The following is a 26,890-nucleotide window of genomic DNA, read 5'->3' on the forward strand; positions in this document are numbered from 1 at the left end:
TGTCACTCTCAAATTGTGACCACCCCAACTTTTCCAATCATACTTTTCCTGGTTGATAATCCTTATTCTACTTCCTATATGCAAGTGGTGCTTGGTTATATGCTTCAACATATATGACCCTATTTCCATGTCTCCTGAATCTCTATTACCTACCATGTTTCTGAATTACACTGAGGAAATTGTGCAACACTTTTTAACAAACCCAAGCTGTGACAGTGACACACTTGCATCTGAATCAGGTAATTCTTACAACTCCTAAGGAATTGAGATTGTAAGCAACCCAAAAAGACCTATGATAAAGCATAAATAAGTTGTAGCATATTACTAATAATGAATTAAATTATCACTTAATAATGCAAGAAAGAAAAATAATTGATCTTTTGAATGGTCTCCTGTAATGTCTGGCCTAGCTTTTGGAGGCCCTTTGGACCGGCTTTGGTCTCAGCAGGATAGACACCAGAAAATGGTCAAGAATGGAGTGTAGAGTCATAGATTCTGGCCCAGTCTTGATCTTAGTGCAGGAGGCATGAGTGCAACCACGAGGGTGGTCAAAGATGGAATCTCTCTCTTCCAGTCCTCAGACCTTATATACCTTATTGTAATTATATCATTACAGCATACTGAAAATGTGTGAATTAGAGAACCATTACATGCTAAGTACTAAGTATATATGTGAACTAGAGAACCATCATCTCAATTCCATTGAGTTAACACCTTGTTTCAGGTATACTTCTCCAGAGTTCCAGCCCTCTACAGTGTCCCCTAAAGAGTCACTTCTAACTAGGAAGCTCAGTGAACTTGGAAGTTCAAGAAACTCTGGATAAGAAACTACAGAAAGTAACTAAGTAACCCAGAATTTAGATTCCCATTCAGGTGACTAGGGCTTGAATAGAAAGGTGACATTTATGTATCATCCAGTAGCAATTACATATATAAGATGACAAATAACTTTCCATATGACATTCTATAACAACATATCCCTCCCATAAATATCTGCCCCCTCACCTGGGCTTTGAGGAGCAGTATGCTGTTAATAGAAAGAACTCTGAGTCACAAGACCTAGCCTCAAGTTTAGACTGAGAATGAGCCTGGGCAAGCTGCTTAATCTTTCTGATTCTTAGTCTCCTCAATAGTAAAATAAGGATAATGGTAATTTTTGTACTACCTACTTCACAAGAATGTTTTAGGGAAAAGAGCTTTGTCATTTGAAACATATGCTATTATTATCCAAATTACTAGGTAATCCCAAGTATGAGTTGGTTTCTGGGGGGGGCCATCCTGGCCCAGATTTTGGAGTGGGCAGCCCCAAGAGGCTTACAGAGAAATACATACCAAAGCCTGAGGCATACCAATAAATACTTTCAGTATTCTCTAGCATCATACTGCAAAATACCATAATGTTGGCTAAGATTCCAACCTTTTTTTGTGATTCCTGTTCATTCTTTAAATTTTTTTTTAACATTTTTATTTAAAGTTTTAAGTTCCAAATTCTCTTTCTCCTTCTCTCCCACCTTCCTGAGATGGTAAACAATCAGATATAGGTTATACCATGTACAATTATGTAAAACATTTCCATATTAGTCATTTTGTACAAGACGACTAGAATAAAAGAAAAAAATGAAAGTAAAAAATAGCATGCTTTAGTCTGTATTGAATCAATATTAATTCTTTTTCTGAAGTGGATAGTATGCTCATTAGTCCTTTGGAATTGTCTTGGACCATTGTTTTGCTGAAAATAAGTCATTCACAATTCTTCATAGAACAATGTTGTTACTGTGTACAATGTTCTCTTGGTTCTGTTCAAATGTTAGTCTTTACAGGCCTTTTCTGAAATCCACCTGCTTGTCATTTTTTACAGCATATATATTCCATTATGATCTTATGTCTTGTTTAAATATCTTGTTTAGTCATTCCCCAATTGATGGGCATTCCTTTGGTGTCCAATTCTTGGCCACCACAAAAAGAGCTGCTATAAATATTTTTGTACAAAAAGGTCTTTTCCCCTTTTTTTGGATATGTGGGATATAGATCTAAAAGTGGTATTGCTGGATCAGAGGGTATGAAATGTTACATAGCCTTTTGGGCCTAGTTCCAAATTGCTTTCCAGAATGGTTGGATAAACTCTCAGTTCCACCAATAAATGCATCGATGTCCAAGTTTTCCCACATCCCCTTCAATATCCAACATTTTCCTTCTTTGGTCATATTAGACAATCTGATAGGAGTGATATGATACCTCAGGGTTGCTTTAATTTGCGTTTTTCTGATCAGTAGTGATTTAGAGCATTTTTTTCATATGACAATAAATAGCTTTCAATTCTTTGTCTGAAAACTGCCTGTCAATATCCTTTGACCATACTTTTATAAATTTGACTCAATTCTCTATATAGCTGAGAAAGAGGCCTTTATCAGATACTTGTTGCAATTGCCCTCCCACCCCACCCCCCAAGTTTTCTGCTTTCCTTATAATTTTGGCTGTATTGGCTTTGTGCAAAAACTTTTTAGTTTTACATAATCAAAATTATCTTTTACACTTAATAACTTTTTTGAAAACTTCATAAAAACATCAAGCAATTTAATGGTATAAAGAGATTCACAAAATTTTAATATCATTAATGCAAATCCCAGCATACTTTTCTCTTATAAACCATAAAAGATTTAGAATGGAGAAAAATTCCCACAAACTTTACTGTAACAAAAAAATAACTACAATAGACAACTGTGGGTTTTACTCAAGTTTATACCCTAAAATTTTTTATGTGATGGATAGATAATGAACAACACAGTAACACTATACAAGTGTTCTCAGGCTGTTCAATCAAACACGATCCGGTAGCTACGTTCCTGCTCTTTGCGACGACTCTCAAAAACTTTTGATACGTCTTCTACCTTCTGCTGCAGCAAGACTGAATTTTGGTCAATCCACTGAAGGGAATCCATATGTGCATTCAAAATTTTACAGATCTGTTGGAGTGGGTCATTGGTATCGGGAGACCCTCCAGACATGTTCAGGTGCTCAGTAATGTCCTTGAGGTCTTGGGCCATGCTCTTCAACTGAGCATCTATATTTTCTGCTAGTTTATACGTTTTCTCTCGCTCCTCATCAGCGTGCTGCAGATAGATCGTTCCACTCTCCTCCTTCATGGCCTCTTCCAGAGGCGCCAGCAAGTCCTCCAGCTCCTTCTGCTGTGACAGGATGAAGTCTAACTCTTGGTCCAGTCTTTTCTGATCCAGCTTCACTTTCTCTACTTCTCTGTGTAAACAAGTAATCTTCTCACCATTCTCGATTAATGTTCGGTCCCAAGCATTCACTTGGGTGGCCTGGTGAAGGAAGTGTTTCTCTTGATCCTCCAGTTCGAGACTCCATTTATTGATCAAACTTTCCAGCTGAGCATAAGTCATCACAGGGTTTGCAGTGATCTGGGAAGAGGCCGTCTCTTGATCCATTTTGGACTTTGGAATTGTGGTAGCTGAGGGCAAAGCAGAACAGGCCAAGTACTGGCAATGACTGTAGATTCACGGCAAAGCCTGAGGTGGAGGCCGAAGTTGCAGCAGTAGAGTAGTGGGACCAACTGCACTTTTTGAGCCAGGAAGCTTCAACCTGTTAAATGTTTTCAGGATTTCCTAGCACCATACTTTGAAACACCACAATACTCCAGCCTTTCCTCAGACTTAGTCCATGGACATTCCCAAGTAGAGAAACTTTTCTTCTTTATTCATAATTGCTTTTTTTTTTTTTTTTTTTTTTTTTTTAGTTCTCTCTCTCTCTCACAGTTGCAGACTGGCCAAAGTTTACTCCTCTTGCAAAGGAATTGCCACTCAGTACAGAAGCACCTAGGTCAAAGAAGGAAGAAAAGAGTGACTAAGGCAACATTTGCATTCATGTGGCAAGATTCTAAACATCTGTTGCATGGCTGGTGCTCACCCCTTATTTTGCATACGGAATGGAATCCATGTAGGTAATTTTTTCCTTTAAGTACCCAGGCTTTGAGGAGGTACAGTCTATCTGTCCCTATTAATTTCAAAACCCTCCTTGATCCCCTTAGAACTAGTCATACTTTGCCTCCAAAGAACTTTGAAAGACAGCACCCCAGTCTTATGCAGTGGGGAGGGAATTACAATCTAGCTAATTAACATAAACTTCATGGCATTGGAGGCATGGATCTGCTTCATTCAATTTAGCAAACATTTACTAAGTGCCTACCAGACTCAAGGCAATGCCTTTTATAAAAGGACACCAACCTTTCTCCAAGGGTTAGTCCAAATTAAAAGCCAAGATTCTAAGGTCCTGAAATACTTCCCCCTCCGCCTTGTCCATTCTCAGTTTCCCCCTGAAGCTAAAGTGTAGGCATGCTGACTGGCAGCTCTTCTCCCAAGGCTCTCTCTTGTTCCTAGAAGACAGTCTTGGAAGGAGTTGGCTTGGAAACCAACAATTTGAAGGAATCAAATGAAAGAGGGATTTATTACCAGTTTGCAATTAGGTATGCAAATGGTGAGGGCAACGGAGGGGGGAAAATTAGACTCTGAACATAGAACTGGGTGGGGCCCAAGATAAAAAGAATTCCAGAGATAATCCCCAAATCTAATTTTAGCAGACAGTAGCTTTTTTATAAAGCTGATAAAGAGTGAAACTGACTGCTTGAGGATTAACCTACTCTTTTTCTGGATTCTCTCCTGGTGACTAGTCTTCCTTCAGTCCTGTCCAAATCTTCATGACCTCATTTGGGTTTTCTTGTCAAAGATATCAGAGTGGTTTGTCATTTACTTCTCCAACTTATTATACAGATGAGGAAACAGAGACAAACATCATTAAGTGACTTGCTCAGGGTCATACAGAAAGATGAGTCTTCGAGGAAATTCCAGGCCTGGCACTGTCACCAAGCTACCCAACAGCAACCACAAAGCTGAAAGAAAAAGGAGAAAAAACTATCAACAGTAATAATCCAAAATAAACTGATCAGTCTCTGAATGATTAAGAATAAAAAATCTTAATAATATAATAATAGACAGCTGGGTGGTATAGTGTGGATAGAGAGCCAGGTCTGGAGTCAGGAAGATTCATTGTTCTGCATTCAAATTTGGTTTCAGATACTACTAGCTGCGTGACCCTGGACAAGTCACTTACTCTTATTTACCTTAGTCCCTCAATCTATAAAATGAACTGGAGAAGGAAATGGCAAATCACTCCAGTGTCTTTACCAAGAAAATCGCAACAACAGAACAACAACGATATTAATATATTAATATTAGAAACAGTGGAAAATCACTCTCTAAAGGCAAGAACTTTGTTATTGTTTTTCAAGTACTTAGCAGAACTTTATAACTACTTATTTGAATTGTATTGAACTGAGCCTTTTTCACCCTCAAGATGCCTCCGTCTCTCTTAAACTTCAACGTTCTCCTGACTTTACTTACCTCACTCCAGAGCCTGAACCCAGTTCATCAGCCATTCATCAACAAAACATCACCCTGAAATCTTACACTCTTCTGCCTCTGACACTTTTGCTAATGAGACTGTCCTTTTTTTTTTTTTTTTTTTTTGGCTTTATAACACAATCATTAAATTCAGTAGGGCAACTAGGTGAAAAAATGGATAGAGTGTAAAAACTAAAGTCAGGAAGACTCATTTTCCAGAATTCCAATATAGCCTTGGACAATTACTAGCTGTGTGATCCTGTCAAGTCACTTAACCCTATTTGCCTCAGTTTCCTCATCTGTAAAATGAAATGGCAAATCAGCCCAATGTTTCTGCTAAAACACCAAATGGGATCATAGAGAGGTAGATACGGCTGAAATTACTAAAAAAGAAGTCAATGACAATAACAGCAAAAGTAACTTCAGGGATATGTTCTAATGTTTTAGTTTTACACAAAATATGTTTAAGTTAATAAATTGTTGCTATTTAAAGCAATTATCTATGTCTGTTATGTTTTCATACAATCATGCTTGCTTTGTTTACACCAATCCCTTAATATGGATCACTCACTGAATCTACTTAGTTCAATCCTGGGGAGATGAACCACGATGGAAAATGTCATTGTATTGATGGATGTCCCAGGTTCATAATGATGAAATCATTCTTGACTCTTCCCACTTCCTCAATTTCCACATCAAATCATAAAATCATTGATTTAAGCTACCTCTGAGGCCATTTTAATCCAAGGTCCTCACTTTTACTGATGAGTAAATTGGGACCAAGTAATTAAATGACTTGTGTAAACTCACACTGGTTCAAAGTGGCAAAGGCAGTATTTGGCTATTTGGAGTCTTCCGACTTCCAAAACCATTTCTTCTCCCCAGGCTTCCCCATCCCTCAACATACTATGTCTTAGTAGATAGCCAAGGCTTAATGATTCTATCTGTACAATATCTCTTCCTTCCATGAAATAGCCTGCACCCTAGTTCAGGACTCTAACCTGGACTATTTACAATAAATTAATTCCAAATACTTCTCTCTACAATCCATCTTCCCCATATTTACCAAATACTTATACCCCAAACACACATCTGACCATATGTTCTATCAAGCCCCCACATGAGGGGGAGGACCCTGCGGGGAGACACACAGATTTCATTTGTCAGCTTCTGCTTCCTGCCTGTAGTACCACACTTCCCAAGGTAGATGCTGTTTCTGACAAATTAAATTCTGGCCCAGCATATGCTTTAAGGAAGGGGACCACAAGGGGCTTCCTGGTCAGGTCAGGGTAAACAAGCCTAGTTTTTTAGATAACTCAGGGGAAGATCAAGCTGGCAGCAAACACAGAACAATGCATCCATCACATTTTAATAAGGCACAGAGAGAACAGAGGTAGATTGCTCGGGGACAGACTAGGGAATGGGCTGGGAGAGGGAGGCAGATGGGAGGTGAAATAGATGGGGGAGGGGTCGTGAAAGAGCCACACAGTGTCAATTAGGTGACTTTGGAAAAGAGCCCAGGGCACTCTGGCAAAGTGAGCCCATAGCTGTCGGAGGAGAACTTAAAGGGTAGGGTTTTAGGGGTCTTATTCTTATGGGATTCTGCTGGTGAGCCGGAACAGCTAAGACTTAGCCACACAACCTTAAAAATCTTTTTTGTAAGCTTATAGGAAGAGGGTCATTTTATGGGGGCCTAGCTGGTTTCCCATGTGCAGGTTCACCATCTCCTTACATCTGCTTTGTGGAGTCCTTTGCTTCCTTCAAAGCTCAGTTCCAGAGCTACTTCCTGCATGGGTCCTTTCTTGATGGCCATTATTATGTGTTCTTCCCCTTCTGAAATTGCTTTCCAGTGTTTTGAATATCATTTCTATATATACATCATTTTCCCCAAATATAACCTCTTCCAATAGTAGAGTTGTTTTGTTTTGTCTCTATCACCAGCACAAATGAGCTTTAAACAAGCATCAGGTAAATTAAAATAAATTGAATTTATGACACCTAATAGAATTCAGAGTTTTCTCCTCCTTTGCCCTGTATCTATTCAGCTGCTAAATCCTGTAGTTTCTTCCTTCAAAATACCCTCTAGGTATAAGAAGCTTCCGTAATATAACAAAATGTAACAATAAAAAGAGATCTCTCTTTCTCCCAAATTATAATTTCATCTCTTCCATTCCTACTGCTATCAACATAGTCCAGGTCCTCATCATCTCCACCTTCAATTTCAATAACAGCCCCTAAATGAGGATTTTTCTCTTTACACTATGGGTTTTTAAATTGGATCCATGAAGTTTGTTTAATGTTTTGATGAATATATTTCATTACAACTTATTTTCTTTTTAATCCTTTTTTTTAACATTTAAAAAATTATTCTGAGAAGTGGTCCACAGGCTTAACTAGACTTCCAACGGTGTGATGACACTCAAAGTTTAAGAACACTTGCTCTACAGGAGGATTCTGGGAAGATGGCAGAGTAGGTCTGTAAATTTCAAGCTCTCCAGATTCCCCCCCCCCCCTCCTAAGACAAATGTGTACCTCAGGGCAAACATAGACTGGAGAAAAACTAAGAAGACTAGGGGCAAAATAGGGGTCCTCCCAGTATGACCCAAGGAAATCCCCAGGCCAGGAATTATCCAGCATGCAGTGCAAACACCCTGGGCTAGCTCAGCAGAAACACCCAGTGGGGAGCCTTGGGGCTAGCCGGTTTGGCCTCAGCCCCAACCACAGAAACTTTCACCCCCTGGGAGGGGAGAGCTGAAGGGAAGCCAGAGGCACCCACTCCATCCCATGATCAGAGGTGCCTACACCAAAAGTTCTCTTTTAAAATAATAATTATAATGGTGAACAAGCAAAGAAGAAAGAACTCAACTACAGAAATTTACTATGGGAATAGAAAAGACCAGGGTTCATCTTCAGAGGAGGAAAGTGAAGTAAAAAAAAGCTTCTACTCCAGAGAGTAATATTAAATGGCTTGCTATCCAGAGAGAATTTATAAAAGAACTCAAAAAAGACTTTAAAAATCAAATGACAAGATACAGAGGAAAAACTAAAAAAAAAAAAAAAAATGTTAAAAGGCCATTAAAAAACCAAAACAAAACAATTTTGTGGCGACCACGTTAGGACCCTGGGTACCTTAGAATCAGCCGGAGTCAGGATAAGCAAAAGTCTTTATTCTAGGTCTTTAGCGGTAGAAGCGAAGAGAATGGAGGTGTAGGATCTCTGCGACCTCACCTTATTGTGTCTCTGTCTCTGTCTCTGTCTCTCTCTAAGGGACCGTGCTAGTCTCCCTGCTCCTCCTAGTCCCTCCCACAATTCTCTGTATGCACCAAACGATTGGGCCAGCACAGGATAGTGGGAAGGGCCATTTTCCAAGCATATTCTTATAGAGCATTGCCCAATCGGTAATTAGCCTTAAGTGCTCCATTGTCTCACCTCAGTGCACTGACTCAAGAGTTTCAGCCCTTTACACGAGATTATGAAAAAAAAAAAAAAAAAAAAAAGTTAACCAAGTAGAAAAGAAGATACAGAGTTTAAGAAAATAATTCTTTGGGAAATTAGAACTGGACAAGAGAAAGTCAGTGAAGCTATGAACCAAGAAATAACAAAACATAAAAAATAAAAAAATAAAAAAATAACAATGTGAAATCTCTTATAAGAAAAAGAACAAATCTAAAGAATAGATCAAGAAGAAAAAACATAAGAATTGGGTTACCTGAAAGCTGTGACCAAAAAAAAAACAAAAAAAAAAACCCTGACACAATCATGCAAGAAATAACCCAAGAAAATTGTTCTGAAGAAATAGAAAAAAAATCCACTGATTACTGTTATGTTCTGTTGTCTCTCAATTACAATCCTTCTCTGGGAGGAGGTTTCTTTTCTGTAAATCCTTTTCTCTGGGAGCAGGTTTCTTGGGAAGCTTCTGGAGCCTCCAGCCAGATCGAAGGTAGCCATGAGAATCCTCTCCTTCCTGAATCCTGGCTCCTTTTATCCTCCCAGAGAATGGGCTTGTGAGTATTCCCAGGGGCTTGTGGGAACTCCTTACAGAACCAATGAGTAATCACCTTTAAAGGTTTGAACTCTGAGCTAGAGAATTGTTAAGTACCATACCAAATTAGACAACCTAGTTAGCACCTAGTAATTCTAACAGATTACCACCTCAAAGAGATCCTTTATGAAAAATACATAGGAATATTATCGCCAAATTTTGAAATCTCCAGATCAAAGAGAAAATTTTGCAAGAAACAAGAAAAAAACCAATTCAAATATGCTGGAGCTACAATTAGAATTATACAAGACTGAGCAGCAGCCACAATGAAAGACCTCAGGTACTAGAATCATAGGTACCAGCAATCAAAAGAATTAGGCCTAAAGCCAAAAATATCATGTCCAGCAAAATTGCCTATAATATTGAATTTAAAAAAAAAAAAAGAACATTCAACAAACTTGCAGATTTTCAGAGCTTTCAACCAAACCTGAACTCAATAGAAAAGTTAATCTATAAGAGCCAATGTAAAAAATTAATTTCAAGGAACTTAATATGGACAAATTGTTTTTTTTTCCATAGAAATGCATACCATATATTTAAGATTTTCATTAGCAATTTAGGTAGCTCAAAAGAAAGATCAGGGAGGAGAGGAGTTGAATAGGATCTGATTCTACAAAGCAAAACTGTCTAGAAAAGGTAAAAATAATAATTACATTATACAAATGAGGAAGAATAGATACAAAGGCAGTAGAGGGGAGAAGAGGGCAAGTAATTTTGAAAATCTTCATCATTTGACATCAGGCATGGGTTTAATAGGTAGCATTACATATATGTCATGAAAGGTATAGCACCCTCCAAGCTCCATAAAGAAATAATAAGGGGGAGAAGGATGGGCACAGAGGAAAACAAAGGGGAGGGGAAGAAGATAAGGGAGAGATCCATGGGTGGAAGGAAGTTTAGTAATAGCAGGGACAAGTTAAGGAGCAGAATTAAATTAGAAGAGTTAGGAGGCATAGGAAATAAGAGAAACACTACAAGAATCAGTAGAATTTACCAGGAAAAAAAAAAGTACAGCTAATAATCATTGATCTTAGATAAAATCAAACCTAAAGATTCAATCAAGAGAGAAATCTATATTATATGCCAGCCACACAAATATTGCTTTAGATGGATGTTTACATATGGGTAAATGTGTGTCTGAGTAAATGTAGGTTTGTATGTATCCCATGATCAGAGATTATTTGTGAAACATAACACCTGAAGGAGTTTCAGGGCAGCCTTTGCTGACACAGGTGTTGAGGACTGGGAATGAGATAAATTGGCGGGGGAGGGGAGAGGAGAGGAGAGAGGTCAGAAAGCAACAGTCTCTCAGTCTCCTTGTCTTATCCTCTCACACAAGGAGATCCATTCTGCAGGTCTGGGTTGGATCTCCAGCAGCCACTGTCAGGTGGCTCCCATGTATTCCAACAAAAGTGCACCCTAAGCCATGGGTCAGCCGGTGCAAAGGCATGAAGATAAGAAATAGTGTCACGTAGGAGGAACAGGTTGAGGTCAGCTTGTCTATGCTAGCGTGTTCATGAAGGGGAGTAAAATGGCAATAACCCTAGAAAGGTAGATTGGAGTCAGGTTGTCAAGTGCTATAAATGCCAAACAAGAGCTTATATTTAACCCTAGAAATAATACAAAGCTACTGAAGTTGATTGAATGGAGGTATAATATGGTCAGACTCAAGATAGCTATGTATAAGCTGCACTGGAATAGAGAGACTCTAATGGCAAGAACATCAATTAGGAGGCTACTGCAATAGTCTAAGCAAGAGATTATGGGATTTAGACTAGGGTGGTGGCTAGGTGAGTAGAAAGAATACACGTGAGAGGGGCTGTCGGAGCAGAAAGGGCAAGATGTGGCCACTATGAGAGAAATGAATTGTGCAGGGCACAATGAGTTTGAGAAGCTTGGGGGGCATCTACGTGGTAGTTGGTGACACAGTTCTGAAGGGAAGAGACAGTAGAAGGTCCGATACACAGATCTGGAGCTGTCTCTATTATAAATACAATATGAATGAATTAAACCACAGTTCATTTCATTGCCCTTTAGGAGTTATCACACTAAATCACTGCCCTTGTAAAAGTGAGAGATTTTAAAACTAATTTAGTCACAAAAAATAAACTCACAGGTGACTCTTATTTTTTATTCTTCATCCTCTAGTGGGAATGAAGAAGTTTCCAGATTATATATGCCATGGATTTGGTCCCTGCCCCCTAGAAACTTATAATCTAAGGAAATAAATGAAGCCTTCAGAAACATTGTTAATTTTATTTCAAATGATGCCTTCTAGGTCAAAACTGAATGATGTTTTCTTTTCTCATTTATACTGAGCTAAAAAACTCTCCAGGGTGCCTTCTTCATTCTTCCATAGCAGAATCTGAAAACCTGGGGTGTGTGAAGAAGATTGATAATCCTCCAGTTTTAAAATCTAGGTGACAGAAAAGGGACTGGGGATTGCTGGGTTGCTAGATTGCTGATTATCTTAAATCAGTGCAATCAAAACCTTCAATTACACCTTGGTGATTTAATCAGCTCTCTGTCAAACACTGACTAGAAAGTCCTCTGATACTGTACAAATATAATAATTATTGTGCCAGCTTGCAAAAGAAGATATCATTTCACCAAGTTAGAAAAACACATTCTGTTGTCAATTACCAGCAACCAATTTATAAGCCCTAAAACAAGCAATATTTTTTAATTGCTGCCTTTGTGTGATTATCACAAAATTACTTCTGTTATGAGGTATTAAATCATCTCAGTGATGTGGATGGAGAGACTGGGAAGTTTTTAGTGTGCCCTTTTCTGATAAAGTAGGAGTCAGAGCAGATTCTGCTTTTTTTTTTTTTTTTTTAAAGCTTTTCATTTTCAAAAAATATGCAGATAATATTCAACATTTACCTTTGCAAAACCTTGCATTCCAAATTTTTTCCCTTCCTTCCCCCACTCCCTCCATAGGTAATTCAATATATTACATATGTACAATTCTTATACATACATATATATATATATATATGTATATATATATATATATATATATTTCCACAATTTTTAGTTTGCACAAGAAAAATAAGACCAAAAAAGAAATAAATGAGAAAGAAAACAAAATACAAGCAAACAACAGAGTGAGAATGCTATGTTGTCCACACTCAGTTCTCATAGCCTTCTCTCTAGGCTTACATGGCTCTCCTTCATCCCAAGTCTATTGGAACTGGCCTGAATCTCCCTCACTGTTGAAAAGAGCCACGTCCCATCAGAATCGATCACAGTATAATCTTGTTGTTGCCGTATACAATAATCTTCTGGTCCTGTTCATTTCACTCAGCATCAGTTGATGCTGTGGGATAACTGACATTAATCAGGGTCACCCTCTAACATTAACATAACTTGGTATAGATGGCAGAGTACTAGGCTTAAAAATTGAATAATTAAAAATTAGCAAAATTGATTTATTATAATTATTAGCAGTAAAACCCTAGGCAAATCATTTAATCTCATTCTGATTCAATTTCCTTATCTTAAAACATTACTAGCCTCACAAGATTAATATAGGATTCAAATGAGACAATATGTTTAAAGCATCTTGCAATCTTAAAAACACTATGTATATATTATATTATTTTTAATAGATTAACAGGTAATCTGGTATAGTAGAGAGAAAAATATCATTAAAAACAGGCAGATCTGAATTGAACTCCCTCCTCAGACATCTTGGCAGTCAGTCTGATATGGGTCAAGTCACTTCTAGGACATTCTATAGGTTGAAGGGAAGGTGCCTTTCTATATTGGTAGAGGGAGTTTTCTTTTCCAGGGATTTCCTCTATCGATGACATTATAGGTCCTGTCTCTATTCCTATATTAATTTATTGGGGTTTTGTTGTTGTTGATAATACTACTATTATTTTTAGAGCAGTTGCAAAAGGCTGCTACAAAATGATGAATAGTATGTAGCTACTATTACAAATGATCAACTATGGTTTATCCATTCTTGCTTGCACTGTTTCAGCTTCAAAGGAGCTGGTAAGATGTCCCATATCATCATTTAGGGTCTTCTCTCCCTCTTAAAAATACCCCAATAACATCATTTAGGGTCTTCTCTCCCTCTTTTAATGAGGTCATTAGTGAATGTGCAGTCTGTAAACTAAATCCCTTTAAAGCCCAAGAAAAGTCATCCCTTCATCCAACCATTTGTTAAGTACTTATTATGTGCAAAGTATTATGCTAGCCCCCAGGGAAGGGTGTCTGACATAATTGCCTTCTCATTCCTCCATCAGAAGGAAAGGATGAAAATAACCTGTATCACTGGCAAGAGAGTATTAAGCTGAACAGGACTGGAGTCAGGTCTTCCCAGTTTAAAAGGCAGAAGACAAGCTATAGGAAAACAAATTTCTCCCTGGCCATCTGACACTCTGCTGGAACCTTACCTTTGATCTTCCTTTGATGGGATGTGCTATTTGAGCTCACTCTTAAACTGTTATTTACATGAACTATTCATGAGCTCCTTCTGCTGTTGGGCCCTCAGACCCTACTTTGTTAATTCAGTACAACTATGTCATTACACTTTGAGCAAGTTTGTTACTCTTGTCCCTATACATTCCACTGGTTCTAGGCCTAAGATTCTGCTAAAATGTGAACTCCTTCAAAGAATAGCTTATTGTATTTGCATCCCCAGTGCCTTGTATACAGGTGTTTAATTACACCTAGAGAAGCTTCAACATGTGCTATTTCCCCACTGAAGTGAGTCTCTAGCAACCTGTGTCATGAAACACAATTTTTTTTTTGCTATATAAATGCTAATTTTATTATTATTGATTATTATTATTTTGGTATTTTTAAATTATAGCTTTTTATTTGCAAGACATATGCATAGGTAATTTTTAAAACACTGACCCTAGCAAAAACTTCTGTTTCAACTTTTCCTCTCCTTCCCTCCACCCCTGCCCTAGATGGCAGGTAGTCCCATATATGCTAAATGTCTTAAAGTATATGTTAAATACAATATATGTATGTATGTGTGTATATATGTGTGTGTGTGTGTGTGTGTATATATATATATATATATGTAGAGAGAGAGAGAGAGAGAGAGAGAGAGAGAGAGAGAGTTATCTTGTTGCACAAAAAAAGACCAGATTTAGAAAGAAGGTAAAAATACAAGGTAAAAATGCAAACAAACAATAACAGAAAGAGTAGAAATGTTATGTAATGGTCCATACTCATTTCCCAGTGTTCTTTCTCTAGATGTAGTTGGGTTTTGTTCATTACAAATAATTGGAACTAATTTGGATTTTCTCATTGTTGAACAAAGCCACGTCTATCAGAATTGATCATCATATAGTATTGTTGTTAAAGTGTACAACGATCTCCTGGTCCTTCTCATTTCACTCAGCATCAGTTCACGTAAGTCTCTCCAGGCCTTTCTGAAATCATCCTGTTGGTCATTTCTCATAGAACAATAATATTCCATTAATATTCATATACCACAATTTCTTCAGCCATTTTCCAATTGATGAGCATCCATTCAGTTTCCAGTTTCTGGCCACTACAAAGAGGGCTGCCACAAACATTCTTGCACACACAGGTCCCTTTCTCATCTTTAGTATTTCTTTGGGATATAAGGCCAGTAGCAACACTGCTGGGTCAAAGGGTATGCACAGTTTGACAACTTTTTGGGCATAATTCCAGATTGCTCTCCAGAATGGCTGGATGTATTCACAACTCCACCAACAATGCATCAGTGTACCAATTTTCCCACATCCCCTCCAACATTCATCATTATCTTTTCATGTCATCTTAGCCAATCTGACAGGTGTGTAGTGGTATCTCAGAGTTGTCTTAATTTGCATTTCTCTGATCAGTAGTGATTTGGAATACTCTTTCATATGAGTGGAAATAGTTTCAATTTCTTCATCTGAAAATTGTCTGTTCATATCTTTTGACCATTTATCAATTGGAGAATGGCTTGATTTCTTATAAATTAGAGTCAATTCTCTATATATTTTGGAGATGAGGCCTTTACATGAAACCCAACTCTTTGTCCCCTTGGTAACTTGTTGCAATTGTGGAGAACTCCTAGGTACCTATAAGCTTGACTTACAGAACAATAGTTCAACTGGGAGAGATTCAAAGGTAACTAATATCGTCTCTATCTACAGCACAAGGCACTCCTACAATGTCACTGGTCCCTTTGAGAATGAAGGAGCAGCTGGATGGCAGAGTGGAGGAGCACAAGCTCTGGAGTGAGGAGCTGAGTTCAAATTTGACTTCAAATACTTAATACTTCCTAGTTGTGTGATCCTAGGCAAGTCATTTAGAATTCCAATTGCCTTGCAAATAAAAAAGAGAATGAAGGCTCAACAACAATGTAGAAAGATAAATGTGATGTACAATTAAGTTCTGTCTGTCTAACTATTCTCAATGACCAATTCCTTAATGTATTCCCATTCTGGCCCTAGACTTGAGCAGAACATCTCTTTCTAAAACTGTTGGAGTATTATTTGATCTGTTCATGATTTGTCTATGGCAGTGTCAAACACAATAGAAAAGGACGCCACAAAACAATGCTTGAATCCCATGGGTTATGAATTGACTTAGAAAACTGCACCTTCTTATTTTTATTAATATATCAATAATTAGGGTCAGCCAGGAATTATATTTTTATCTGGTTCTGGCAGCACTTGTGAGTATCACAGGCAGTTTGCAACTGTGGCTGTATGTTTGACATCTCTAATCTAAGGTATCAAAAGTGCTCGTTAAAGATAAATCATTGTCATTACCTCTGACTCCTGTTTTCACCCTTAGTGTAAAGAATGAAGAGTAATCATGGCAATGATAATAATTATTAACATATAGTGCTTTAAAGTTTGCAAAATGTCTTATATATATTATATCATAAGTTTTAAATTATCTTAATGTTGATTTCATACTTCAGAAAGTGGAGAAAGGAAGAAACTAGAGAGAAGTTATATTAGAACTGATTCAGACTAATAAGAGCCCAGTGATTAAGTAGAAATGTTTGGTAGCTTGGAAAGAATGACCATTGCCAAATCTTGTCATTTCTATTCAACACATTTCTGGCAGTCTATCCCTTTTCTCCACTCTATGACCACACCTTAGTCTACTCTAGGACCATTCTAGGACCGCCTTTCTCCTAGATCACTGCAACTACCTCCCAACTACCTACACACTGTTGCCAACCCAGTGTCTCTTAAATACATATGACCAAGTCACTTTTCTACTCAATCAATTCCAGTGGCTCCCTCTTGCCTTGAGAATAAAATAAAAACTCCACCATTTAGTTTTTAAAGTGTTTCACAACCCATCTTTCCTGCCTTACTGATCAAACCAACTGGTCTTCTCTCCATTCTTCATACACAATATCCTATTTCTGGTCTCTGTGACTTTGGCCATCCCTCAAAGCCTGCAATGCACACCCTCCTAATCTCTGTCTCAAAGAACTCCTCCACGTGAAGCCTTTTCTGATCTTCCCCTCCCCAACTGTTAATACCCATACCATCAAACAACTTTGCATTTCTGTGTTTTTATTTCATTAAATTTATTCTGAAAGTTATTATATATGTACTTCTTATCTCTCCAATTAATGTAAGCTCCTTGGAAAGAAAAATTACTTCATTCTTCATATTTGTATCCCCCCAAAGCTAGTAGAATGCCTGGCATGTAATAGGAGTTTTTTTTGTTGTTGTTGTTGTTTTTTTTTTTTTTTTTTAATGGACTAATTGATAAGCTGGGGAGCTCCAAGTATACTTTGATACAAACCCCCAAACATTAAGGCACGATTGCAGAGTTCAGAGGAATTGTTAGACTACTATGGACTAAGATTATAAAGGAGATTCTACAGGATTCTATAGCAGACATTCAAAAGAGTAAAAAAATTTAAAGAATAAATTCTTTTACTATGTTGATGAGGAGAAAAGATTTTTCTAAAAAATGACTGCTATGGATACTCAAGAGGTTGTTCTGCCAACCCCCAAAATTTTAAAGACATGAAACAAACATAAAACAAAGAATGAATACCTTTCCCCAAAAAAAGGATTATTGAATTAGGTTAAAAACAAGAAAACTCTGAAAGGGGAAAGGCTTGAGGAAGATGGGATAGACTACAAAGGACTTTTTAAAAAACATTTGAAGAGCAAGAGAAAGAACAAAGAAAAGAAATGACTGTGCTTTGAGAGCAAATGGAATAATAGATGAGAGAAAAGGTAGAATATCCCAAATTTCAATTCAGTTTTCTCTATTTAGGAAAATGATCTTCAGACCAGAGGTTTTAGAACAAAAAATAGATAGCATGAGATTGAAACCTCAGACAACTGCCCCTTCCTGAATTCACATCACCAGGCCTAGAACAGCTAAACTCCAGAACATTCAAAGAATTGTGGGTGTCAGGACAATTTATGAAAAGGATGCTTTGTAAGCCTTCAGATAGGGCAAGAATGATTACTGGGAGATGACATAGGTTTAGGAATAAGTAAGAACAACTTGATTTTTCTTTTTGATGGGATTACTTAGATTAACAGAGGTAATAGTCAATTTTGCCACAACACTTGTTTTGAAAATCAAATTTGTTCCAAAATGACTAATGCATCAAAAGAAAATTTAAGCAAGATCTTAATTTTGTGTTTTTTTATGTGAGATTTCTTTGGTAAGAAACATTAATACAAAAAACAGTACCATTTCACAGTAACTCCCAAGTTACAACTCTTCTGATGTCCATTTCCACATTTTTATATTATTTATTGGTATCTTCTGATATAGGAGTTTTTGGCAAAAGGCAACTAGTCTGCACTTGCCTCCTACCCCCTTCCCACTTTTCACCATGGCTAGGACAGCATTGCACACTCTGGAGCTGAGCACCATCAAGGAGGTGATATCATCATCAATTACTGTAATATTTATATATTTCCTAACAATTTAACGTGTATAAAATTGTGCTACCATTTTTACTGGGTTCCTCTTTTTTAATGAGTCCGACAAAATTTTTGAGTGTTGGGTTCCTTACCTTATTTTCCTAAAGTCTTGCAAAATTTTGCATAGCATGGAGATTTTTAAGTAATATATTTATCATGCTAAAACAGAATTGACTTTATAAGGAGGATGCCATTGACATTATATTCTTATATTTATGCAACAGCCCCAGAAGCAACCTCAGCTCCACCCCCATTCAGGAGTGGTACTATAGAGAGTATAATCAACATAATTGAGGAGCAGAGTTTACTTGTAACCTGGGTACAGATTGCTAAACTCTTGGCTGCATTAAGACGCACATCCCCTTGGTTCTTAGAGGAAGAAAAGATAGATGTAGATAAATGGAAGCTAGTGGGATATGAAATGAAAGAATTTCAAGCAAAAAATGGGCCTCGTTCAATTTCTGCAGAAGTATTTTATATCTACAACATAGTTCAATTAGCCTTAAACTACCAAGCAAGTTGTAGGAGAAAGAAAAGTTCTAAAAATGAACAGATGGAAACTATGGGAACTCTTCAGCCTGGACTTCCATCTCCTACTCAGTTGCCAAGAGAATGGCCTCTATGGGTTATAGACATTAAGGATTGTTTCTATTCTATTCCTCTAGATAAGGAGGATATGAAAAGATTTGCTTTTTCAGTGCCTAGTGTTAATTTGGCTGAGCCTTATAAAAGATATGAATGGACAGTTTTGCCACAGGGAATGAAAAACAGCCCTACTATGTGCCAAATGTATGTTGCAGCTGCTCTTGCTCCAGTAAGAAAAGCCTTTCCAAAAGTAATATTGTTACATTATATGGATGATATTTTGGGATGTGCACCTGAGGAACAAATGTTAGAGGCATGTCTACAAAGGACCATGGAAACATTAAAGTACTACAAACTGCATATAGCTACAGAAAAAATTCAAAGACATGCTCCTTTTCAATATTTAGGATATGAAGTATATCCTAAGGTGCTTACAGTACAAAAACTCTCCTTAAGAACAGAGAAGCTAAACACCTTAAATGACTTCCAGAAATTGATAGGAGATATCCAATGGATGCGTCCCGTGCTAGGCTTGACTACCTGTCAATTGCAACCACTATATGACATTTTAAGGGGAGACAGTGCTTTAAATTCACCACGCCAGCTTACAAAAGAAGCACAAAAGGCTTTGAGAGAAGTTGAACTGGCTTTATCCAATGTGGTTGAAAGAGTCACTCAAAAACCCTTGGAAATATCAGTTTTTGCTACAAAAGAGGCACCCACAGCAGTCCTTCATCAAGGAGACAGAGTGATTGAGTGGGTGAACCTCCCAGCACAACCAGAACAAAGCCTTACACCTTACCCAGTGCTTGTGGCTAGGATTTTATTAAAGGCTATTAAGAGAGTAACACAATTATCTGGGATAAGTCCTGAAAAAATATACACATTCTATACTAACGCACAGATTAATGTATGCTGTGAGAACATCCCAGAATGGCAAATTTTATTGGCCACCGCTCCAAATTTTGCACATGGATCTCCATTAAAGATTACCCGGCTACTACATAATTGGCGATGGATTTTTGAAGAAAAGGTTTCTAAGGTTCCTCTTAAAGGACCAACAATCTTTACAGATGCCTCCAAAGAAAATATTTGTGCCATATACTCTCATGATTTAACCATAAAGAGAGTAATCAGGACTCCTTTTCAATCCACTCAACAGAATGAATTATTTGCTATCATGCTAGCTCTCACTTATTACCCAGGAGACGTAAATATAGTTACTGATTCAGCCTATTCAGTAGGTGTAGTACAAAGAATTGCCACAGCCCAAATAAAATTTGCAGCCTCTAATATTTATCAGCTCTTTAAGGAACTTCAAGAGCAAGTGAGAAAACATCCAGGCAAGATTTATATCTTGCATGTCCACTCACATAGTGGACTTCCAGGTCCCATTTTTGATGGAAATTCAAAGGCAGATAGCCTTCTAACCATGTTAGCCAGTAGTCCTTTATTTCAGGAAGCACAAGAATCTCATTCTAAATATCATCAGGCTGCTCGAGCTTTACGTTTACAATTTGGAATCACAAGAGAGGAAGCTAGGAGCATAGTAAAAAGCTGTACAGCTTGTCTTCCTTTCCATGCTCCTACACTCCCTCCAGGGAAGAATCCTCGTGGTTTGAGACCCAATGAAATCTGGCAAATGGATGTGACCCATTATAAATCTTTTGGTCGTCTATCTTTTATTCATGTCGTGGTAGACACCTTTTCAGGATTCACATTTGCAATGCCAGCAGCAAAAGAGACAGCCCGAGTGGTCACTGAATTCCTTATACAAGCTTTTGCAATTATGGGTGTGCCACAAGCAATAAAAACAGACAATGGACCTGCATATACGTCCAAACATTTTACACACTTTTGTGCACAGTATAAGATTTTACATACCACGGGCATACCCTTTAATCCTCAAGGGCAGGCAATAGTAGAGAGAAGAAACAGAGATATTAAGACACTCCTCCAAAAACAAAAGAAAGGGGGAGCCACAGGTAGCCCTAGGGAACTTCTAAATTTAGTTCTCTATACCATTAATTTTCTAATTTTTGACAAAGATGCACTGGCTCCAGCAGACAGGTTTTATAACCCACCAGAAGGGCAGTGTCCAGTGAGAGCATCTCCACTGTCCTTAGATAATCGCCAGGTGATGTGGAGAGATCCAGAAAGTGGTGAATGGAAGGGACCAGATAGGTTAACTGCCTGGGGGAGAGGGTTTGCTTGTATTTCTTCAGCAGGAGAAGGAATCAGATGGGTGCCAACGAGTCATATTCGCCTTGTCCATCAGAGAGAGACAGAAAAAGAGAAAGACCTCAAAATAAAGGAGAAGATCTAAGAAACATCTGACACTGAAAGAGCATGGATAATAAGAAGACTGTTAAAGAACTTTAAAACCAGCAGGAATCATTGGACTTCCTCACACAAGATGAGACTAATGGACAATGGACTTATGGACATTTATAAATTTTCAATTTATGATTATGTTATATGCTTCTAGCATGTGTTATGTTACTATGTTACTATATGCTTATGTAATTTATGTAATTATCTGTAATACTTCCCATATTGATGGATTTATGTTTCAAGGTCATTTATGTAATTATCTGTAATACTTCCCATATTGATGGATTTATGTTTCAAGGTCATGACTGTCCTATGTTCTAAATCAAAAGAAAGGGGGAGATGTTAGGATTACTAAGTGAGAACTGAGGTTGTCTGGACAGTGAGAAGGTGAGAATTCAGGTTTTCTGGACAATTACAAGGTGAGAACTCAGGTTGACTTGATAGAGGGGGCAAGCTCATTGGCTGGGGTGGTTCTTCCCAGAAGCCCTTGCATTATCCCACGCCCATTCTCTGGGAGAATAAAAGAGAGCTCTCAGAGAAAGAAGAAGACTTTCTGCATTACATCAGGCCTGACGGGGCTCTCTGCAGGAAGGGAAGTCACTTCTAAGGACAAGAGTTAACAGCAACTGCCTGGAGACAACGGTTCATTACAGGAAGAAGAATCTGTCTGAAAGATTTGAGTAGACACAGCAGATCTCTTACCAGAGAGCGATCCGGCAGCTTCTGGAGACCACAGCTCGCTACAAATAATATCTGTGGATAAGTTAGAAAGATGTGAAATAATAATACAGGTAGGTAGATTTGGAGTAGGTTAATTGAACAAACCTAAAGAGTCACCACTCTGGTGTTTCATAATTTGATGCAAATCTTAAAGGAGGTTTCTACTGAAAATCCCCAATACTCTTGACTTTGGTACTATTTTTAAAATCAATTAACTTAGATATAATCAGGAAAGGAATGCTTACCAAATTGTCAGATGGTTCAGGGAGAGAAGGTATATCGTTGAGTGAAAGAATTAAATTCTAAAATGATTTATCAACTTAGAATCTGATTAACTAAAATCTAATGGAAGTGAATGTAAAATTCTATAAAATAATTTCTTAAGTGGATGATGATGGGAAAGTATGTGTAGTTTTTTGACTGTTGGGTCAGTAAGTAAATACTATAATATGAAAGTAAAAAAAAAAAGCACTGAAATATTTACATTAACAGAAACATAATGCTCAGGAAAAGGGCGATTATAGTTCCATTGGGTTCTACATTGGTTAGATTATTGATAAAACACTACATTCCATTCTTAGCATCATATTTTGGAAAGAATATTGACTAGTGGGAGTACGTCCAGAAGAGAATGACCAAATAGAGAGAATATTAGAAGCAATGGTAGGAGGGCCAGTTGAAGAAACTAAAGCTAGGATGCTTGATAGAGGACATGATAGTATCTTCAAGTACTTAAAGGGTTACCATCTGGTCCAAACATGAGGCTAGATGTCCATCTGCTAAGAATATGAAATTTTTAGGGACTCTTATTTCAGTTATTTGCTGCAGGTCCTTTCCAAGTCTTAAGATTTTAAGAATTCCCCAAGGCATTACTTATTTTAAAATATTTAGACTCCCTTGACAGAGCTCAGTTTTAATTTGAAAATCAACTTTTAAAAATAAAAGATAGTCTAAAAATATGCTTTTAGGGTAAGAAAAGAAAATCCTGGCAACTTACCTAAAAATAGCCTGGCATCTGTCTTTGAAGGCTGTAAGCAACCCTGGGCAAATTTGTGAAACTGGCAAGGCTTCTCTCACCCCTTGTACTTCCCTCTGAGAGGCAGCATGATGCAGTACAAAGTCCATTGGACTTGGAGCCAGAAGACTTGATTGCAAGTCCCAATCCCAGCATTCCTTCCCTATGTGATTCTGTGTAACTAGCCTTTCTCAGGCAGTAGCTGCTTTCCATAGGGAGCCACTATCCCAGGGAACATGTTTGCATTTTAATGGGGGTCTTCATGATTTAACCTAAGTCTTCATGATCTAATCCGTAGTTATGACTAATGGTGAGGACTCTAGGTACTTGGAAGGTCCATTATTCAATTCAATTGTATAAGCATTCATTAATTACCAGCTATCAGCCTGGTACTGAGATTACAGAAGCAAAATTTCTCTCAAGGAACAGACTGTCTTGGGGGAAGAAAAGAGTACAATTCAGTAAATTCAAAATATATGTAAAATCAACATAAAGTAATGTGGAATGAGGGTCCAGATGAGAGCATGGCCCTTGTAGAAGAGGCACTTGAACCCAGCCTGGAAGGAAGCAAGGAGACAGACATATGTGCGTGGGGGAAGATTCAGAAATCAGGCCAGGCAGGCCTGCCCACTCAGCCCGATTTTAGGTCTGGTCCTGACTGACTTCACCATCGGGTACCAGTTCAAAATTTCCATAGTGCAGATTCTATTACCTCAGCCCAGGTGACTTACTTTCTGTTTGAACCAGCAGCCATTAAAACAGAAAATGAGCATGTCATAATGAGCATCCCCGGCCCACCTTCATTCCTGCCATCTCAATGTGTTGCTCTTAGGACCATTTGTGCAAACAGCAGGGTCCACTGGCTGGGCTGGAGCTGCACGGACTGGACATGGTTCCCTCTGAGCAAAGCTCTCCATCCTGTACCCCAGGCTAATGAAAGCAGCTGCTCTGAGGGTGGCTCAGGGCCAATGCTTGGGATAATGCCCTTGAAAGTCCTCCTCCTCCCTGTGGAGAAGGAATGAGAGGGAACGAAAATAAATTGCCCTTGGTGGACTAATAAAACTTGACAAAAAGTCTTCCCAACATAGCATATTTGATGATTCATGGGGCTTGAAAAGCATTACTAGATTAAAACAAGCCTTGTTGCTCCAGGCCCCACTTGTGTTCATGCTGAGGTGGTAATGGAATCCTAGAGATGGAGAAGGGGGGATCTCTGAGGTCACTGAATCCCTCCCCCGTCCCCTGGAAGGATGGCACTTACCAGCAGGGGCAGATCAGGATGATTACTCTTATCTTGTTCTTAAAGACAATGAATTATGAAGAGGCTTAAAGTCCCAAAGAAATAATGCTAGAAGAGAACTTAGAGGCCATTTAGTATAAGCCTGTTATTTTGTAGATAAAGAAAATGACGACCAGGTGGATTAAGCATCTCAGCAAAGGTCATATGATAAGTACTAAATGGCAAAAGTTGGGAGCTGAGATTTAAGACCATCAGGTCTCTTCCACTCTAAATCTAGGGGAAATATGTGGGTCTATATAGAGATATATGTGTGCATATATATGTTAGATGCATATACAGAACAGCATAATAGGATATATGTACTCCATATCAGAGAGGGAGAGACAAGAGAGACAAAGAGACAGGAAAGGATTGGGGGGGTGGGGGGAGACAGAGAGAGAGAGAGAGAGAGAGAGAGAGAGAGAGAGAGAGAAGGAGAAGGGGGAAGTGAATCAGCTCAAATCTGTCTGTCTATTTAATCTATCCATCTATCCATCCATCTATATATCTCTGTATATAGTTTACAAGCCATTTATATAGTCCAGTCTTGTTCACCTAGCACTTGTCCAGGATACATTTTAGAGAATTGCCAGGGGATAATGAAAGTCCCAATCAAGTCTTCTTCCAATGCTGGTGGATTTTTCTCCCTTAAAATACCACCTCCTCTCCTCTCCTTTTACAGATATTAGCCTCTCTGAAACTTCATTCTAAAAATTAAAGCTTTTTCCTTCCTCCTATATTTATCCATGGCAAAGAAAAACCACTGATTCTCATCTTATTTATTCTAACCCTTCACATCCCTTGAGATCTTCACAATACAGCAATTTTCACTATATTTGTAATTTGAATTTAACCCTAATTCGCTGGCAATTGAAATTCACAGTATTTTTACTGAGGTCACACAACAAGCTCGTACATTCTTGGGCAAAGTGACAACTTGTCTACATACAAGCTGCCACTGAACTTAATTAGCAAATGTGAAAAAAAATGCCCCTTTTTAAATCCAGTTCGATGCACTAATCCATTTTTTAAGGTAGGGGATTTAAGCTGTCCTAAAAGCCTAATCAAGCAACTGTAGGGACATTTATTGCTCTAAGGTGCCTCGGATAGGAATAAGGAAGATAACAGGAGGAGTAACTAACTTCTCTTAAAAGCCTACTAAGTGTTGGACTACTGACACAAAGAATTATAATAAAAAATCTTTGTCTTCAAGAAGCTGATATTCTAGTTAGAAGATGGGATAGAGGAAAGAGAACTCAGTGTGGGAGAGGAAAGTATAATAAAGAGGCAAAGCTCTTGAGAAGACATTCCTCTTCCACTTTGCCATTCCTCAATCTTTTAGGTATCAAGGTCTCCTAATGCATTTTAAATATAATTTGATTTTTAACACAGATGAAGCTCAAAAGCCCAATGGGCAGCACACAACACTGGAGAAAATACTTGATTGGAAATTGAATGGGATAAACTGAGCAAAATCTCAAAAGGATGTGGCCTCCACCTAGGCCCTACCTGTGATTTGAGATTTTGCAAAAACAAGTTGAGTTATATGTAAAAGCTGATAAACTTACATTCTCCTCCAGTTAAGTTCCTAATACCACAGAGTGTGCCACTGGTTAATACTCTTTTGTTTCTGGGGTAGATTTTTTTTGTCTCTGGGTAGATTTTGGATTAGGATGTAAACCTGGACTCCTCCAGCCAATGGGAGAAAAGGTCAGAAGGGAGTGGGGGCTTTTTCTTTAGGGCCTATGTAATCTGTGTTTGCTGTTTGTACACTACACTCCTCTACTGACCATAGGTTGTCTTTTGGGAGTTGCCCTTTCTTAAGCTCATAAAAAATGGTTTTTGCTTTTTACCTTAAGTGTCTCTGATTTTAATTTGGGTAATGGGCAAGAGGCCTGGTTTTAGTCTGCTTTTTCCATCTGGTTTTCTCTGGGGCTCCCTCTTCATCTGTAGCATGAGGCCCTAGTGATCTCTAGAATCAAATAGGGATTTCTCTGACATGTGAACCTTTTACGGCCTGCATACATCCTGCCTTTCTGCACATTTCTCCTCTGCAGGCACTCTACAATCCAGTCAGACTGGCTCTCTTACTGATACAAGGTGCAGAAGTCTGTTTCCTTCTCCTTGCTTTTACCCTAGCTGGAATGCAGCCCTGGCTCCCGCCTCCTCCCATTCCTAGTGCCCTGCCTCCCCAGGAGACTTTTCTTTATTCTCTGAGCTCAAATGCCCTCCCTCCCCCTTTATCTTTAGCATTATTTTACATGTGTGTGTTTGCATACATGTATATAAATGTCCACGCCATCTCCCCAGGAGAATTTAAACTCCTTGAGGGCAGGGATTTGTTTCATTTCTGCCTTTTTATCTCCAGCACATGGCAAACAGAAGGTGCTAAATAAATTCTTGTTTATGAGATTGATAGAGAAAGACAGTAGAAGGAGCAACTAACATCTCTTAAAAGCCTAATGGGTTTAATAGCTTATTGAATGTCAAACTTCTGATACAAAGAAGAAAAATTCTGTCTTAAATGAAACTTAAATCTTAGCCATGCTTACTTCATTCTCATGCTAAAATTTAAACTTTCCTTCCCCTTCTATA

General features: G+C 38.2%; 1 protein-coding gene across 5 annotated transcripts in view; it reads right to left on the reverse strand.

Annotated features, from left to right (window-relative positions):
- Positions 1–2,583: 2,583 nt before the first annotated feature.
- LOC141563423 (nuclear pore glycoprotein p62-like) overlaps positions 2,584–26,890 on the reverse strand; it is a 43,536-nt gene continuing 19,229 nt past the window's right edge. The window contains exons 1-3 of one of the 5 annotated variants that reach the window (XM_074304477.1): positions 21,984–22,029; positions 4,655–4,903; positions 2,584–3,833 (exon numbers count right to left, since the gene is read on the reverse strand). In XM_074304477.1, coding sequence (XP_074160578.1) covers positions 2,814–3,446 — 633 coding nt within the window. In that variant the 5' untranslated portion in view covers positions 3,447–3,833; positions 4,655–4,903; positions 21,984–22,029 and the 3' untranslated portion in view covers positions 2,584–2,813. Of the gene's footprint in view, positions 3,862–4,654; positions 4,904–8,543; positions 8,652–21,983; positions 22,035–26,890 lie in introns of those variants that run through there. The other 4 variants (XM_074304476.1, XM_074304478.1, XM_074304479.1 and 1 more) reach the window with 4 other exon arrangements.

Source organism: Sminthopsis crassicaudata, chromosome 3 (assembly GCF_048593235.1).
Source record: "Sminthopsis crassicaudata isolate SCR6 chromosome 3, ASM4859323v1, whole genome shotgun sequence".
NCBI classification, from domain to species: Eukaryota; Metazoa; Chordata; class Mammalia; order Dasyuromorphia; family Dasyuridae; genus Sminthopsis; species Sminthopsis crassicaudata.